General features: G+C 44.1%; 1 protein-coding gene across 3 annotated transcripts in view; it reads left to right on the top strand.

Moving 5' to 3' along the window:
- OTUD7A (OTU deubiquitinase 7A) overlaps nucleotides 1-19,443 on the top strand; it is a 217,214-nt gene that overhangs the window by 188,835 nt on the left and 8,936 nt on the right. For all 3 annotated transcript variants that reach the window (XM_019533429.1, XM_019533428.1, XM_019533430.1), the window contains exons 11-12: nucleotides 15,939-16,053; nucleotides 16,352-16,436. In XM_019533429.1, the coding sequence (XP_019388974.1) occupies nucleotides 15,939-16,053; nucleotides 16,352-16,436 (200 nt within the window). The remainder of the gene's footprint in view (nucleotides 1-15,938; nucleotides 16,054-16,351; nucleotides 16,437-19,443) is intronic.

A 19,443-nucleotide genomic window follows, 5' to 3' on the forward strand; every position in this document is an offset into this window, starting at 1 on the left:
GTCCCCCAGTTTCTTAATGAGAACGGGGTGAGAGACAGTGTTGAAGGCCTTCCAAAAGTCCAGAAAAACTATGTCCACTGCTACCCCTGCATCTAAGGATTTGGTGACCTGGTCGTAGAAGGCCACCAGGTTGGTCTGACAGGACCTGCCTCTAATGAACCTGTGTTGGTTGCCCCTAAGCATAACCTCCCTCGCTGGCCCCTCATGGACACGCACCAGAATAATTCTCCCAAAAAGTTTCTTCCCTCCTCTCTCGTCAGTATGGGACACCTGCATATGGCATCAGCCCTGGTACGCCTGCTGATTCACAGTGAGAACAAACTCTCAAAGCGGGGCGGGCACTACGTGTGAAGGGAATTTGCACATGTCCCACAACCTCCCCTTTCCCCTTCTGCTACATGTGGCAGGATTTTTTTTTAAAGCCTTTCTCAGAATGATTGGGTGTTGGCTGCAGCCTAACCTGGGGATTTTGACTGGGGTATGCCAATGCTTCTGCTGGGACTTAAAGCCAGAGGTTCTTGGCTAGAGGGTCTTGCCCCTCCACTCAGGGTCAGATTTATTGCCATAGGTCAGGAAGGAATTTTGCCTCATGGCCAGGTTGATATGGACTGTGGCGGGTTTTGCCTTCCCCTATAGTGGGGGGGCATGGCCCTGTACCTGGGATCTCTGAAGCCTATGTTAACAAACTTTAACAATAGCAGGACATTGAATGCCATGGTCCCCTGCTTTACCTGTGGCAGGTTAGCATGTTATGCCTTGAGTTGTGTCATTATTGACTATGTAACTTTATTGAGAGGTTAAATTATGAATTTTTATAGGATGCTTTGGATGGAGATGATCCTGACTCAGGCAGGGGGTTGGACTAGACCTATGAAGATCCTCTCCAGCTCTACTTCTATATGGTTCCATGATTTTTTGTTTGTTCCTCTTGTCCTGGAAGGAATCTTACTTACTGTGGAAATGGGAATGGTTAGGAAGTCCAGCCTGGTACTTAACAAATATGATGCATGACCAGACAAGAGACACAGCTATGATTCCCTGCCTCTCTTTCTCTGGAACTACAAAAGTGTTTAGATTCCCAAAAGAGGGCAGTTACTCATGTTGTGAACATCCCCAAACCTGCTGTTCTCTCAGGTCTCTTAAGTGAGTTCAGTTAAGCCCTTCCACCTGGAGAGTAATAGTGACACGTACATTTTTTGGCTAAAGAAGTACATGATAGGAAAATTAATTCTGTAAAACCATTCATCTTTAACTATCACAGAGCCTTGAAATTATTTTATTCCCATATATTTAACACCTGTTCTGCAAAGTCTTTTATTTCAGGGAATTTCAGGTAGGTGCTTGGCAACCAGTTTAGCTTTGCATTATATATAATGGACATGTCAACTATCTTTCAGCTCTCAAAAAAAAAAAATCTGTTGCAATCCGACCCCTGTGAGGATACTTTTCACAAATGAACCATGTCTTAAACAGTATAAAAGTACAATTTGAAAAGCCTCTGGAAAATGGAAGTCTGTAAAGTGAAACCATGTCACTTTAAAGAGATAATATAACCAGAATGAATATACAGGTTTTGAATAGATCTTCATGTTACCATTTCAGTATTGAGAACTGTAGCTGGTGTGGTTCTAAGTTGCAGCCTGTATGGTGACCAGTTCCTGACATCTGTATATAATGTACAGTTTTGTAGTTGAGGCTCAGTTGCTTGACTTCAGCACACGTTTTCATCTCTTCCAGTCCTAACTTTTTATAGTTTAAGGACCTATGTACACACAACAAAACTCGCCTTTAAAGTGGCTGAATAGTGGCACTGCTTTAATGGTGTTGCTATTTACACACTTGGCAGCATATTCCGCTTTAAGTGACTTTGTTACATAGCAAGGTAAAATCCATCCAAGATAGTTTAGTTTGCTACATAAAGTGCAACAGTGCACAGGGCACTGGAAGCCAATGTGCTTGGGGAAACTCGGGTTTGGCGGGCTCCCAGCACCCTGTGCACCCCCCCTGCCACCTTCTCTTGCTGCCAGCACACCCAGCCTCCCTCCTGCCACTTTGCCGCAGGAGCAATCCAGCCATTCTCAGGAGGTCCCAGGTGGCAGGAAGGCAGCAGCAATGGTGCACAGCTGGAGCTTAACTGCCTCTCCCACAATTGGGGGGGAGGGGCAGGGGGCAAGTGGCACAAGCTGCTGGTGTGCCGAGTGGTCCCTGAGCTGCGGCACTCCCCAGGCAGGAACTGCCTAGGGGGCACCACAGTTGCAGAGGAAGCACCAGGCCCTGCACAGCTCATACAGGCAGACAGGATCTGGAAGGGAAAAAAAAGATCAGGCTCCTTACCATTTTTTGTCTTGAATTGAGCCTGCCTGCATGTGCTGCTACCAGGTTGTGTAGCCCCTGCTCTGTGCGAGGCCTGGTGCTTCCCTCCACAGTGGCAGCACCCCGCTGGACTGGACGGGTGCCACCTGGGGTGTGCCACCACCGTGGAGGGAAGCACCAGTGCCCCCCACTGCTCAGGGACCACTTGGCCTGCCAGCAGTAAGTCCTGCTCTGGGAGAGGCAGGTAGGCTTTAAGGATTGGGACCTCTATCCTTTGTGTATATGACAGGGGTTTAGTTCGATTTAGTTCTCCCAAAAATGAAATGGTGGGTTTTTAAAAACCCACCATTTCAATTAAGGAAAACTAAACCCATGTCACATGTACAAGCACCCTAAAATTCTTTCTTTGGATATAATTGGATACCTGTTCATGAGATGCAAGACAGTTGCTGAGGTAAGGGGTATTCTTATCCATCCAGCTAGCTCTCTTCTATCAGGGGAAAGGGTGCTAAAATGCAAGACCTCTTGAAGTTAATGTGGAGGGGAGTAGAAAACCTCCAAGCTCCAAGAGTGACATGAAGAAGCCTGCTTGAAAAAAATAAAGATAATAAGAAACTGTCTTAAAAGCCTCTGGCAGAAAAGGACCAGTTATGACCTAAATTGAATCCTGTGCAGGATACTTCCTGCAGGAACTCAGCAGTGACCTTAACTTCAGATAAATAGTTTAGGGAGATTGCCTTCTCTGATGTAGAACTAAACTGTATATTCTGTTTTTCCCTTAGTATGTTGGACTCTTTAAAAAGTCTCTGTAGTCCGTGATCATTTAATTTTACTTGTGCTTTTGAAAAAAGCTTTCTTTCCTTTTAAGCAACGCATGAGATTTTTAGTACTTTTTGTGGCAGTAGCATGATTTTCATTAGAGATGCACAGATGCATCAGTCCATACTGTGTATCAATACTGATAAAAGGAAAATTTACATTATCAGGAATCAGCATTTTTGCTGATGTGGCTGATTAAGGTCACTGACAAATGTTGCATGCACGTGTGCAACTGCGCAGCATGCACGCAGCCAGGAATGCAGCCCGGCAGCTTGGAGAGCAGCATCTGGCTAATAAGTCTGTGGGGGAGAAGGTGTGTGGGTCTGGGAAGGGGCAAAGGGGGGCAGATCAAGGTGAAGGAGGGAGTGGGGCAGGTGCTGCACAGCCAGAGTGGGGCAGGGTGCAGGACAAAGCCATGGCTCATCTGGGGGGCATGGGTAGGCAGGGGGTTGCTCCCACCACTGCACACCCCACCCCCAGGGGAAGCATGGATGCTGTGTACCCCCCGGATCTGTGTGCAGGGCAAGGGCAGGCTGCTGCTGCACATTTGGGGCTGGGGCTGTGCCAGGCTCTCCCAGTGGGGACTGGGTCTGGACTGCACTCAGGGTGGGTGGGGGTGGGTGAGGCAGTGGTAGCTCTGGGAAGGGAGGCTATGGTGAATTTTGGGGTGGCTGTAGCCCCCCCACAGAACCATAGCCCCCTCACAGATTCAGCGGGCACATGCTCCCCCATGCCTCCGCTTGGGGTGTATGCATTGGCGGGAGCCTCCCCACCCCACCCTCCAAATAAGCCGCAGCTGCATACCGTGCCCCATTCCATCCTGGCAGCACCTGCCCCTGCTTCTGCCCAAGCCCCAGCCCCACTCCCTCCCTCACTATGGGAACCTTTGTCTGTCCCCCTCTCAACAGACTTACCAGCTGAACACTAGTCATCAAGCTGCTGGAGTGCATTTCAGCAATTGGATTGGTATCAGCCGATACAGCTTGTTAATAATCGGCCATCAGTATCAACCCAAAACATTTTTATCAGTGCACCCTTAACTTTCATGCTTGACCTGTCTTGTAGTTTTCTGCATAAAATTGCAAGCCAGGAAACTGTAGGCCCATTAGTCTTACCTCAGTCCTGGGGAAGCTCTTTGAGAATTATCCAGGAGCACATCTGCAATGGGCCAGCAGGGGAGTTTATGCTTAGGGGCAATCAACATGGGTTTATTCGAGGCAGGTCCTGTCAGACCAGCCTGCTGGCCTTCTATGACCAGGTCACAAAAGCCTTGGATGCAGGGGTCTCGGTGAACATAGTCTTCCTGGACTTTAGGAAGGCCATCGATACTGTCTCTCGTGCCATCCTTATTAAAAAATTAGACGTCTGTGGTGTCAGTGCCTGCACAATGAGGTGGTTCACAAATTGGCTGAAGGGCTGCACCCAGAGAGTGGTGGTGAATGGGTCATTTTTGACCTGGAGGGATGTGGGCAGTGGGGTTCCCCAGGGCTCAGTCCTTGGGCCCGCATTGGTCAATATCTTCATCAGCAATTTGGACAAGGGGGTGAAAAGCACCTTGTTCAAGTTTGCAGATGACACTAAGATGTGGGAAGAAGTGAGCATGCTGGAAGAGAGGGACAGGCTACAACTAGATCTCGCCAGGTTACAGAGGTGGGGGATGAGAACAGGATGGGGTTCAAGACGTTGCACTTGGGGAGGAAGAACCAGCACCGTACCTACAGGTTGGGGAACTCCCTTCTCGTAAGCACAGAGGCAGAGGAGGATCTTGGAATCGCTATTAATTCCAAGATGAACATGGGCTGCCAATGTGGGGATGCGGTCAGAGAGGCTAACCGCACCTTGTCATGCATCCATACATGCATCACAAGCAGGTGCAAGAAGGTGATCCTCCCCCTCTATGTGACATTGGTCAGGCCGCAGCTGGAGTACTGCATCCAGTTGTGGGCGCCGCACTTCAAGAGCGATGTGGACAGCATTGAGAGAGTCCAGAGGAGGGCCACTCACATAATCAGGGGGCAGCAGGGCAGGCCCTACGAGGAGAAGCTAAGGGACCTGAACCTATTCAGCCTCCACAAGGGAAGGCTGTGAGGGGATCTGGTGGCTGCCTATAAACTTGCCAAGGGGGACCAGCAGGCAAAGGGAGAGTCCCTGTTCCCCCAAGCACTACCGGGGTAACAAGGAACAACAGCCATAAGTTGATTGAGAGTAGATTCATTCTAGACATCAGGAGGCGCTACTTCACAGTCAGGGCGGCTAGGAGCTGGAACCAACTTCCAAGGGAAGTGGTGCTTGTCCCTACCCTGCGGGTCTTCAAAAGGAGGCTAGACAATCACGTAGCTGGGGTCATTTGACCCCAGAATCCTTTCCTGCTCGTGGCAGGGGGTCAGACTAGATGATCTGCTCAGGTCCCTTCTGACCCTACCTACTATGAAACTATGACTTAAAGAGACTGCAAATAGCACGTAAGTGTGACTGTAGAGCTGTAGTTGTTAGACAGTTCTCAACAAGATAATTATCCCTTCTTACTTACTGTAACTGTTATCCTGTGTTTTGTGGCATTTGAAGATGAACTCCTCCCACAGTTTTAGTCTTGCCTTGCTTATAGTATTGCCAAGCTTTAGTATTGCCTACCGTAAGAATTCGCACAAGTGACTGAGATGGGTGTTCTGTGGAGGTTATTTGCACATAACCAAATAGAGCCCGTGACTTCAAGCAAAACTTGCCCCCTCAACTAAAAAAGTACTGTAGCTAATCTCCTGAATGTTGTCTGAACATACTCTACTAAGTTCCTACATATAATTATTTGTATTTATTGTATTTCAGTTGAGAATTATTTATTACTTTGGATGCATGCGTATACTGTAACTTTCAATGAAAGGAAGGCCTACTGATCAAAAGGAGAACGTTTCAATATGCTTGTGAAAAAAATCTAGCTTTTCTAATTTCCTATATCCATTTCTTTTTTGCCAGCTTCTAGAAACAGGACAATGTTAGTAAAACTGAAATCACATTGTCAGAAAGATATCTAATTTCTTTCAGGCATAATTTTCTCAATTCATGTAATACTGAATAGTTATAGGTCTTACAAGAACTTCTGTCTGGAAGAACAAGATTTTTAGTAGTTTCCTGGTCATAGCTGGCAGACATAAATAATCATGCCAAATGTGCTGAGCTGAACTACTTCACAGGGATGTTTTAAGGTTTAATAACATGTTTGTAAGGTATTCTGCAGTCCTTGAATGAAAGGGCACTGCCTAAGTATAAAGTATCATCATTATTATTATAATTTACTTTTAGGCACAATAGTCTCATTACTGCAGTTTTTAACATGCATTTAGAATTACTCCAGCCTCTCCCATCAAAGTCTCCAGTATGTAATTTAGGGTAATATTATGACATTTTTTCCAAAGAAAGAAAAAAAAAAAGAAAATAGAGATGTTTCTTCAAAGAGAATGCTCAGAATGGACACATTTTTTTTCTAAATTCACACCAGCTAATATGTTGAATTACAATGTTAATTTATTTTTTTAAAATAATTGGACTTTCTAATGTCACTCTTAAGCCAAAATTATGTTTTTCTTAGAGTTTATCTTTCTCATCATTACTGTCCTTCTTTTGAAAAAATTATATACCATGTTTACTGAAGTCCAAGAGGAGGTTTTCCCCCTCAAACAGGATGAAGGGGGGAAAAAAGCTTTATCCTGACCTCCATGCCTGTGCCAGCCCCCGACCCCAAGCTCTGCCTTGCAGCCTGCTCCCCCTGTCCCTTCCCCTCGCCTCCACTCTCTGCTCTATCTCCAGTCCCTCCAGCCCTGACTCAGCCAGGCCAGGAGCCACTATATCTGCTGAGTGCCCCGATCTGGAGCAGAGTTGTAGCAGAAGTAGAAGGTAATAGGGACGGGGAGGGGGTAGGCACACAGGGAGGTAGGCGGTTTGGGAGCAGGGTGTGGGGGAGAGAGTCTGCAGGTGGGAGCCAGGGTAGGGAGACAGGTTGCAGGTGGGAGCAAGGGGCGGGGGAGGCAGATAGTGGGGTAGGCATGAGGGACAAGGGGCAGGTGGAGGGACATATGGATTCCATTCTGGGGTGCCAGTCTAGCCTCATGAATTATGTAGAGAGAGCCAAGTACCTTACTCAGGGCTATAGATTCTGCTGTAGCCACCAAACATCTGAAAGTCAATCATACGCATGTGTACAATTATGTATCTTATACAGGGAACAGGCAGCAAGGAGGGCAGGCACAGACATCGGGGAGACAAGGGGTTGATGTTGAGCTCCTAATCTCCCTTGCTGCTGCTTTCCCCACCATGGGATGGGGAATTGAGATGGATTTCCACTAATTAGATTCCATACATAGAAATTTGTAACAAACTTATATTATTCCATATATATAATCTAATTATTGGGGGGATTGTCTTAAATTAGAAGCCATCTTGTATTTGAGGAAGTAGTTGTTCAGTAACGAAATTATTGAACTGGAGACTGCCTTTTTAATGAAGGAAGCTGCTTATACTTATGTGAAAGTTTTCTGCTTTTCTATTTGTCCTTCCATCATGCCTATGGCAAAGCCTGGGTGGTAACTGTATTAAAGAAAAAGAGTCTGTCATGGTATCAGAAGTTGTTGTTACAGAAAGCAAAAGATGAAAAAACAGAATAAAATAGTCCACAGACCATGAGCGCAATGTGCCCTGGTAGTAGGTGCAATCCCTGTTCCTAGAAAAAAATGCTCAGTGTTTTGGGCCCTTTTGGATCTCTGAATTTCAGCTTGGGGTCTCCTAAAACATGTAGCATAACTGTCGTGCTAGGAAGTAGATAAGTGAGGATGCTTGACTACTTGAATATTACTACCCCAAGGTACTCTGTAACTGTTAATATATTGCTCTTATCATACGTTAGAATGAACCAGGAATTTTTTATGGCACCAGATGGTGGTAAGAGTATTCCCAAACCTGTAGTTTAAAATTGTGAGAGAGAGAGCCTAACATGTACTAGCTACAGCTCACCTGAGCAAACTGCAGACAGGCTTGTTATCCCTTCTGTTTTACTCATGAGCCCTTCTCTATAGTGACACCTGCTAAGTAGCATACTCTTTGAAAAATTATGAGTGGTATTGCTCAAACAAACAGATTTGTTCCCTCTGCTCTAATTAGAACAGTCAGTAAATTATACCCTCTAATGCCATCTAGTGAAATACTGGCAATATTGCAAGCTGTTGCATGTTCCTTGTATTGACTGCATGTTTCCAAAATATTCCTATAATTAGGCAGCACAATTTATCTCTTGGGTGATGAATAGAATCTCAAATAGGCACCAGCATTGATATTAGCAGTTGTATCCGATATTCTCTATTGAAAACATCATGTCCTCCTCAGGGGTGTTTCAGATCATTATATCAGCCTGCAGAAGGTGTGGGAAGGTTCCCTGTGGTCATCAATAAAATTACCATATTTACTCAAAGCCAAGATGAGGGGGTTTTTTCCCCTGGTCAGCAGGGTTGGGGGAAGGAGGAAGCCTTGTCTTAAATTTGAGTACCTACCTGGGGTAGGTGGCAGTTCAGCTTCAGGGCCCCTCCCCCAAGAAACATGCACATATACTGTCTGTCCCCTGGCCCAAAGCTGCCACTGCTGCTTCTGCCTGTTTGGGCTGGAGCTGCTGCCATTGAGTAGGGTTGTGTGAAACTTCGGTTACTGATTCAATTTGGAGGAGATTCAGCCTGATTCGGCAGCTGAACCTCCAAATCCAGATCAAATCAGGAGATGAATAAAAAGGTCCAAATTGATTCGGAACCTCCAAATTGATTCAGAAAAGATTCAAAGGAGATATGGAGATTCGGGCAGTCCCTGCTTACCGCCGCAGGGAGCTAGACCCAGGCTCCATGCAGGTAAGTGGGGGTGGGGGAGATGGAGGAAGGGTGAAGGAACCATGAGGGGACCCCCACCAGGCCCCATCTTCTGCCTGCTCCTTCATCCCTTCCCCCCCCCCCGAATGCCCCCTGACCTCTGCCCGCTCTCCCAGCTCTGTCAATGGCTGCCCTGCCTGACCCCAGCATTCTGGCACTTCGAGAGAAAAAAAATCCCTGCACTCACTGGCTGCTGCAGCGGCCATTGGGGCCCCTGGGGGATCATGGCAGAGCCCTGCCACACAGTGCAGGTCAGTGGGGGGCAGTGGGGATCCCCGCCTTGCCCCACCTGGCAGAAGCCAGTGAGTGCAGGGCTTTTTTTCCCTTTTTCCCCCACAAAATGCCAGGGAGATGAGGCTGGGCAAGCAGACAGGGGATGGGGCCTGTTCAGTTCAACCAGTTCAATTCAGGACAGTGATTCAAATCACCAAATCGAATTGCTCTCCCTCGAATCATCTGAATCTGAATCCTAAGCGAATACTAGGTGCTTTGCACAGGCCTACTACTGAGTGCCCAGAGCCACACTGCTTTCAGATGTAAGTGGTGGGGGTAGGAGGTATGTATTGAAGGGGAAATGAAGCAGAGGGGCAGGCACAGGACCAGGCACAGAGGGGCAAGTGGTTGGGGAGGACAAGCAACAGGGGGTCAGGTATAGACACAGGGGGAAGAAGTGGCAGGTAGCAGGTGGTAGAGAACAGGCAGTGGGAGCGAGGGGTATGGGGCATGTGGTGGGGGAATAGGGATGTTGGGCAAGTAGAAGAGGCATAGGGGGACAAAGGGTGGGGAGGGAGGCATGTGGGGGCAAGGGGTAGGAGTTTGGCCTCATTCCCCACTACTGCTTTCCCTGCCGCAGTTGTGGTTGAGATGAATTTAAGATTACCTTCCAATAATTAGATTCTGTACATGGAAAATTACAACACATTAAAAAGTCTCCATGTATAGAATCTAATTATTGGGGAGTTGTTTTAATTCAAAATCATCTTGGATTTTGGTAAATGCAGTAAATATTGACCTTGATTATTTATTATTGCTCTTGAATACTTCCTAGGAAGTTGCTTGTACATTTCAGACTGATTCACTTTAATTCAATCATACAAGCAAAGGCAGTAACTGGTTAATTACAGAGGCCACTGAATCAAAATTGTGTTCAGTGTGACCTGATTTCATATTACCTGTTAGAACAAATCTGAGTGAGGCTTGAATATTGCCGCTCAGCCAAGTGGTGCTGGGCCACTGGGAATGTCTGGGAATGCTGCTTCTTTCAGCTGTTGAACTGATTCCTCATACAGATTAGAGCAACCTCGGGTCTCATAGAAATCCATATAACTTATTACTGTTATCGCAGCAATTTGTTTGGGATGTGACTGGAACAATTCTTTGCCATGTTCCCAACACTGGCAGTTGGGCAAGGAGTGAGAGAGCAAGCTTCAGAGATACTCTCTGCCATTAGAAGAATCTGCTGTACAAGGTTTTCTTCTCATGGCTAGATCCATTGGGCTGCATATTAAAGTAATATACAGTGTACATAAAAGTTATTAAGGTGGCATTACTAGCTGATAGTCCTTTTGAGAACAGAGCTGTTTGTGGCCATCAACATCTATAAAGAATTACTTTTATTTTAATTTAAATACATGCAACATAATTGTAGGCCTTTACAAATTTACAAATAAAATTTGACTGCACAATTTGAGGGGAGGGGCAGTGAAGGGACTCCTCATAATCAACTTGGAATAATTATCAGTTGTTTGACAATAGTACATTTACAGTAATATACTTGTTAAAAAGTTTTGCTCTTGAGCATCTCTCCAGCATTGGAGTTTGTCAGGGGCTTTAGGAATATCTGGAAAATCTGCTTGGTGGCTGTTAAAAGAAAACCAGTCTAAAGGGCTGTGAGACAACGGGACAAATGACTGGAAACATACTACTATGACCCTGTGCAAGTAGCATGACAAACTGTGAAATGGAAAAAAGCCACTTGCCATATTTTTTTTAAGCTGTTGTTCAGGAATAGTTGCAGTGACTTGTTTCTCAAGTCTGTTTCAGATTGTGTTAACTGCATATGGTTTTTAATAAATATGCTTGACTGTGTGTGAGCACCAGCCAATTGTAAGCTGTATTGTTAGTAAGCCAATTGGAGGCTACAAAGACTAGGCTTGTGTGAAGCTTCAGTAACTGATTTGATTTGGCAGGGATTTGACCTGATTCGGCAGCTGAATCTCCAAATCCGAATCGAATCAGGAGACCCTTTAATCTCTCCAAATCAAATCGGAATCCTCTGTATCGATTCAGAGAGATTCGGAGACATTTGATGATTCGGACATAGACACAGTTTTAAATGTTTTTCTACATACCTCAAATTACCAGACAGCTCATGAATGCTGAGATGCCTGGGCAGATGGAGTGTCCCACGGGAGTATGTAAGGGTCCCCAGAGCTGTTTGTAGTGGACACACAAGCTGTTTGTAGTGGAAGCACTTCTGGTCCACTCCCAGGTCTGCCGGGGAGCGTTTCGATGAACACCGCCCCCTAGCTTGGTGGCTGGTACCTCCTTGGTCTGGAGGGACACCTAGGGTCCACCTGCGGCCAATCGCTGAGCCAGGATGATGCAGGAGGGTCCCCCATATGCTTGACAGCAGACCCAGAAGTACTTCTGGTCCACTTCCAGGTTCACATGGGGGGGGGCTCCCCCACACTCCTCTGGGATGTTCTATCTACCCCAGATTGGAAGCGTTCACGAGTCGTGCCTGGTACCTTGAGGTATGTAGAAAGCACATTTAAAGTTGTGTCTATGTTTGAATTGCTGATTCTCCGAATCAGCATCAAATCTTCAGATTTGGATTTGGCCAAATCAAATCAGGACAATGATCCAAATCAACAAATAGAATCATTGTCCCCGATTTGGGTCCTGTTCATTGTAGAAAAGACTGTGAAGTCTGTCCTAGAATTTTAAATCGCCTCTTTTTTTATGGGGAGTGGACGGGGAGCTTTTCTTTGGGAAGCAGAGTGGGGGCTTACAATAAATTAGCAATAGTGAATTCCCTTTGTGAGAGAAGGGAATCCTTTGCAGTGAGAATGGAGTCCAGGAGTTCAGCAATTAATTTTTATATTAAAAGAATAATATTGCTTCATATCTATCTCAAGCTATCTACAAGAGTCACTTTACAGTATATATTCTCAATGCAGGGCTTTAACAATACCATCTATAAGGAACTTTATAAGCCATGTGCACATGTGGAGATTAGTACAATATTTTAACTCCTAATATGTTTTTTGAGGGAGAGATTAGTGTGGCACTCTTGGGACAATTTAGAATTAAGCTTATTTTGTATAAAAGGCTTTTTTAAAAATCCTACTATTGGTAAGTAGCAAATTTGTATACTTTCAATATCAATAGTACACCTACTTTTAATGGATTCCTTAAAAATATTATGAAACTGTTAATAAGTACCTATCATTGTTCTTTAAACGGAAACTATAATCTAAGTATCTTGAAGGTGTGCTAAACCCAAAAATTACCATGTTCTTATCAGTCCGTATTTTCTGTTGTGGGGTTGGGGGGAACATGTTGATCCAAAGACTCAACTGTGACAATAATAAAGGGATTTGGGATTCAAGCCTCATGGTAAAACCATGTAAATCAAATCACACTTCATGTCCCTACATGCATAGGTTTGAGGCAGAAGTATATGCCACTGGGATTGAATATTAAATTATCTTTGGCTTAATGGGGCCCTTCCATTGCACCTGTAATCTCACAATACAGTATGTTTGTGAGGTGCACAGTAAATCCTGAAGCAGTACATAATGTTTGCTTACTGAGCTTAATTTGCATAGCAAACATTATGACTACACATTCCTTTTAGTACCTGAAGTGATGCTCAAAAAGAGGGACTTGGTTTTATTTTCACTTATCTCTTTCATCTGCCATGTCCAATTAATCCCCCACAATGAATCTGTCATTTTTGTTCCTCTAAAGTGAGCCCCTGTATTACCCCAGTGCATGGGAGGTCATAATCAAGCCTTAATAATTGCTTCCAGCTGTTATTTGATACTTTTTAGAACTTTCTAATAAGCAATAAGTTGGTGACTATAATGCAGAACTTTTCTGATTTTAAACTGAAAAATCAGATGCTGTACTTGCTTTCCAAACATACTTTCTTCAAAGAGTTGAAAGTGTCTAGCAACACATTGATCCATACCTGAATGTAATAGCAGCATCTGTAGTGAAAATTAGTTAATATCCTGCAGTTTTTCATATTTTGCACAAAAGAAACCTGGAAAAATGCGAAGAAATAGTACTTTTTGCTAGTCATTAGGGGGCAATGTTTGCACAAAAAATGTACAGCATTTTGTTGTTCCACCCCCACCTTCTCTGTAGAAAATTAAGATCAAAGAAGTTTAGCTTTCTAATAGAGTCATTATCAGAAATATCCCAATCAAACACACTTTTATAGTTATTTCAGCTTGATTATTAAAAAGGTAGAGTATATCCTGTGTTTTGATCTGTAATGAATAGCACTTAGCCAGAAAAGCTCTGTCTTCTAGAGCTGATAATATATTTTTGTGCTGCTGGAAAATAACAGTTAAGTATTGTTTACAGCACAGGTAATAACCTCTGAATTATTCATTGCCATGGGTTTCAGAGTTCCTTTGCCCTTTGGCTTTGGTTGAATACCCACAATAAGTCATTTATGCCTGTGTTATGGAAAATCTCGTTTCCTGATTGATTGTCACTGGAGCAATAGTAAACTACAGAATTCTTTAAAAAAAAAAAAAAAAAAAAGAGTCCCTGTCCAACCCCACAGTTTTTTCTGTTTTTTAATGAAATGAAAGAAAGATTTCAGTGTTAGTTAAGATTTCTATTCCATTATTCTTGGCTTGTTTGTGGTGATGAAGAAAGCAGTTAATCTATAAAACTTCCTTTATATAAAATAGGCCTATACAAATCTGTAAAACTTATCTTTGCCTTGCTAAATAAACAGCAGAGCTATCATACCTCATGCTGGAGACTAACGCTAACTTGAACTAGCAAAAATAGGAAAGCAATGGAGATGGCCCGATCCTTTCAGTGGACCTGACCCGGTCCTTGAATTACCATGCCGTTGCATGTATGCTGTGGGCTGTGCCTCAGACTCTTAAATATCCTAATTGTTTTTTTTTTACCTGAGTCCAAATCTTCTGACTTGCTCTTTCCTTTCTGTTTCTATGTATAATGCTTTTATCAAACCACAGTACTTTTACATTAAGGGTGAAAAATGAAAACCATGATTCACACATGTACATTTTTATATACACACATGAGGACCTGTTTGTGAAAGTACTTTTCTTGTGGAGCTAGTTGCTAGAGTGACTGTCATTTATTTTAGCTATTTTCAATATTACAATGTAGGATATCACTGTAGAGGGACATTGTGCATTACAAAATGTTGGGATCCCTGCTCAGAATTGCAGCCAGCCCTGGTCTGAACATGGCATTTATCTAGGCACAGCTCTTTATATTTTGGATGTGAATATTGTTATAGACATAATTTTACTGACAAAACCCTTACGTGAGCATGGTTATGCTGTGACATACTTTATTTTTTTTTTTTTACATTGATATAACTCCTCTTCCTTTCCTCTTTTAGCTAATTTCATTGTATATGTACAGTAGGGGGTGGTACAGCTTTAACTATACCAGTCTACCAGTATAGTTAAAACAGTACAACTGTCTAAAGTAGACACAGCCTAAGAAGCTGATCCAACAACTTTTACTGCATCTTGGCTCATGCCATTTGCCTCATTCATGTCAATCAGACTCTGGGTATGATTGTGCACAGTCTATAGTTTTCCAACAAATACAATACCTGATGACAGAGGCAGATCCAGGTGGGGTGCAGTGGCACAGGTTCACCTCTCCATTCAGTCAACCACCATGGAGAAGCAATGGGCAGGGACTTTTTTTTTTTTTAAGTCCTGAAAGCAAGTAAGAATCTGATTTCAAATCAGGTCAGGGAACAAAAAGATATATTTTCCTCTCTCTTCCAGCAGAAGTGACTGCAGATCCCTGGACTCTGTCGCAAAGAAGGATCTGCCAAATGTTCCCACTGCAAAAATACTGTCCTCCCTTCCCCTCTATCCTCAGCTGCACTTCTCCCAGACTCGTTGCTGTCTCTGGCTTCCCCGGGAGGCAGGAATTGAGGGAAAGCTCTGGGAGGCAGGAATTGAGGGAAAGCTCCAAAGCACTTCCTGTACCCACTCCAGCCTCTCTCTCCTGGAGTCAGGCTCAGCCAGGAATAGCAGTAGCAGCAGGAAGATCCCTTATGATCCCTGCCAGCCTGAGATCAAGTGCAGTGGGTGGGAATCTGCTTGCTGCCCCTGCTGTCTCTAGTTGACTCTGGCTCCACATACAGCAACAGGACAGGAGTGGCTCTGGGGTCCCCACACTCCTGGGTCAGCTGGGAACAGCAGCAGGGACAGTGGTGGTTAAGGAAGGAAGGAGAGAATGGCAGGGGAGGACATGCCATGGACAATGGATGAGAAGGGAGGAAGGAAGAAAGACTCTTACCTGCTCGAAGGACATTAAAAAAAAAAAGGCTCTGACCACTGCTCCTGAAGGATGCTCTACCCCCCCAGCAGGGAGACTCGGAGCCAAGGGGTAGCCACCCCTGCAGCACAGGTCACTGCTCCTGGATGCCCTTTCCAAAATCCTGGATCTACCCATGCCTGAGACTCTGGTGCAGATGTGGAAGGCTGCAAGGCCTCATTAGTGAGGATTTTCTGAAGTTATAAGCATTTCAGAGATTTTTTAAAGTGTTAGATGCTTTTTCATCATGTTCCCCTTCTGGCCCTTTCCTTCAGTCTATTGCTTCTCCTGCTGTTTTTTCCAGCTAAATCCATTTCTTCTCTCCTGATTTCTTCTTTCCTTCAGCGGTGATCCCTTTGACTGACTCAGAACACAAGTTACTGCCTTTGCACTTTGCGGTTGATCCTGGGAAAGACTGGGAGTGGGGGAAAGATGACAATGATAACACCAGACTGGCCAAGTAAGACCTCACTGTGACTCTAAAATTAATAGTACAGGGTCTTGAACCTGCAGAAATAGTTATATATAGATATAGATATATCGTGGCACTTGCTAATACAGAGGACTTTGTTCGTGTTCTCTCCTGATTTGAGGGGGAAAAAAAGCTGGGTGGGTCTCAATTCTGTTACTGTGATATGAGTTATGGTTGCTCTGAACAGCTTTTCTCTTGGTAAATATAAGCATCAACTTTCCTCAGATATAAGTTTTTAAACTAATTAATCAATCTGTTTTCTTTCCTCTTTCTTTTTCTTCCTCAGTTTGATTCTGTCTCTGGAGGCAAAGCTTAATCTTCTGCACAGCTACATGAATGTAACTTGGATACGCATACCATCTGAAACACGGGTAAACCTCCATTTGTCTAAACAACATGAGGCACCTGGTCTAGAGTCAAGTGTATGCTGACAGGGTAGGATGTAGGGTTTGCCTAACTGTGTACAACCACCTGAAGAATGGAGCAGTTGAAGAGGCCCAAGGCTTGTTGGAGTTCAGTGAGATTGGGATTAGACATGTACATTTTCCGTCTACTTTTTTAAAGCCTTCTATAAAACAGTTGCCTGGTCCCTTTTACAATAAGTGCTTCATGCTGAAAAGCAGCTTCTTGTGGAAAGGTAAGAGAGCAGTAGAGATGAGGTGACAACAGCTTTTCTTCTGCCATAATGAAATTATTTTTCTTTGCTTCTTGCCGAAGACCCACTTTCACATATTTAATGTTCTCCTGAACTATTTAGACTCCCCACCCCACTCTCCCCCATTATGTCCCAGGAAGTTCATCTGCCCTTTCAGCACCAAGAGCCAAATTTGACCCCATTTCTTTTATACACACTAAAAACTCCTGGCTTCACATTTTCACTAAAAGGTGCTTGAAAAGCTACAAGTCGTTGCCAAATTGGTAGCCTGGCACTATGGGAGGATGGAGTTTTTGCAGACCTAGGGTGCCAGCATGGACGCAGCGATACAACACTCCTATGCAACTTACATAGAATGAAGTGGGGGTTAGTTATTGGTTAGTTAATGGTAGCTGATGGTGACAGAGAGATGGGATGAGGAGAGGAATTGAGAGTGTGGAGAAAATGGCAAGGGTTTTTAAGAATGTAAAAAGTTAAATTTGTGCAGAATTTCCCTTACCTGTTTTTGTGCGAGAAATTTTAAAAGATCCAGGAAATCATGGAAGGGGAAAAGGGGCTAGAGAAAATTGAACATCCACAGGTTTCGTAGAAGGGAGCACTGCAAAGGTGTTCACTTGTCACATGGTGCATTGGTGAACATCTCTGGTGATCGAAAGGTGTCCACATCTCTATCTATAATAAGAAGCCAGATAACAACCTAGAAATGGTTCTAGGCTGAGTCTCCCCAGTGATGCAGAAAAGGACTAAGGAACTTTACTGTTTACCTTGTACTAAAGTTCCTAATCTGGTGATGTAGTCTATATCCTTTTTGCAATGTCTTGTTGGAGAAGATGCAGCCTTTGGTCCTCATGCTTGGCAAGGCTTTTGAACTCTGCTTTAGTAGTTTGTGAACATACCTGGTTGTTATGTTCTTTTCTGGTGATGGAGCAATCTAAGCCCTTGAAGTAATACAAGTCAAGTAGAGCACAACAGAAATGCAAACTAGCCAAGGCATGACTTTTGCCCTCAGACTCTGATCCTTCCTTTTCCTATCCATGATGTTCTGTCTCCTCAGAGCTCAAATTTCTTTCCTTCTCAGTTCTCTTCATTGGTCTAAGCACCCTCTGATGGTTCCCACTACAAACAAGTCTCTTTCTCTTATCTCTTTCATCTACCATGTCCAATTAATCCCCCACAGTCTCTGACAACCCTATGCAGTGACAGATCCCCATAGTCCCACCTGCAGTCTGTCTACTTACTTTGAGATTACCTCCCTCATAACAGATTTGCCTTTTTTCTGCCACTGTGTTAACCTGTCTGCAGTGCCATTAGTATTGCTGGGGCTGAAAAACTTTCAATGCCTTTTCATTCCTTGACAGCAAAGGATGGACGTTGTTTTGTGAAATGGTTATGAACTTGGTTGAACTTTGCAATGAAGCAAACTCCTAAAGAGAAATCCTGGGTGCACAGAAATCTGTGGCAAATATCCTACTGATTTCAAAGTCAGCAAAGTTTTACTTCTAGTGTAGGGGTGGCACCAGCCTCTTCCTGGTGTGAGGGCTGAGGTAGACTAGACAGAAAATTGTGGGGGAGGGCTGTGCTATATACATCTTCCGGCTAACATACTTATTTGGTTTTTTTAACAATAACCACTTAAGGCACTCTGCCTCTGTGGGCAGGAGCGGGGCAGGCTCAGCTGTGCGGGGCGAGTAGCAGCAGCCCAGTGGGGAGGCAGGGGGCTCTGACAGGGGCAGCACTGGGAGGGGTGGCTATGGGGGTGCTAAGGTGAATTTTGGACTGGCTATAGCCCCCCCAAAACCCTCCCCCCAGCGCCACCCCTGCTCTATTGCTTGATGAAATAAAAGTTAAATCGTACTATTTCTTGCTTCCAGTATTTAGTGTTTCAGTAATATAAAGGATAAGCATGTACATATATAACTCAAAAGTTCTGTGGCTGTTTCTGTTGTTTATATGAGCATCTGTTCTTTATATCAGAAAAGGAGAGCCAGCAAGCTATAATATATTAAATCACTCAACTGAGAGTGTAACTACATTTCAGTTGCACTTTTCTGAACAGCCAAGGTCATAAAAAACTACCTATTGATGAGTTGATTTTGAGTGGGTAAGCAAGATGCACATAGTAATTCCCCGGTAGAGGTGCAGCTCTTCCTCTCTGAATTCCATCCCTGTGCAGAAGCTCATCACAAGCTTTAATTAGAGTACTGAATTGATGTATAAGCCCCGTTCCAGTTCTCTGCATAGGAGTGAATTTTACTCAGCAGTTCTCATTAATTAAATATTTTGTGTTTGTGTTGGTGGATGTGTGAGGCTTGATGCTCAGCACACTCAATACCCACTGTAGTCTTTGAGTGCAAAGGGCACTTATGCCACTCGCATCTCTTAGCAAATGATCGACCAAGTGAACCCTTTTTCAGAGTTTATACAGACAGGTTAGACTGGTTTCTTTTTAACTTTGGAAGTTTATTTTTATTCCTGGGGTTACAAATGAAATGAGTTTGTGGTCTCAGCTGAGTTTCTAGTATATATGGTGTCTGTCATCAGTGGAGTCCCAGAGTTAAATACGACTGGCAACATCTGTTCAGGGGAGGCAGAAGACTAGTGTGAACTGTGTTGGGCCTATACAATGAAAAGGTTAATTAAATTTACAAAAATAAAAGCAGTGATTTTGCCAGTCTAAAGAAAAAATCAAAGCAGAGGTGGTGTTGCTGCTGCTGCTGCTGTTG

This window comes from Crocodylus porosus, unplaced genomic scaffold (genome assembly GCF_001723895.1).
Source record: "Crocodylus porosus isolate Cpor-Errol unplaced genomic scaffold, CroPor_comp1, whole genome shotgun sequence".
Lineage (NCBI taxonomy): Eukaryota > Metazoa > Chordata > Crocodylia > Crocodylidae > Crocodylus > Crocodylus porosus.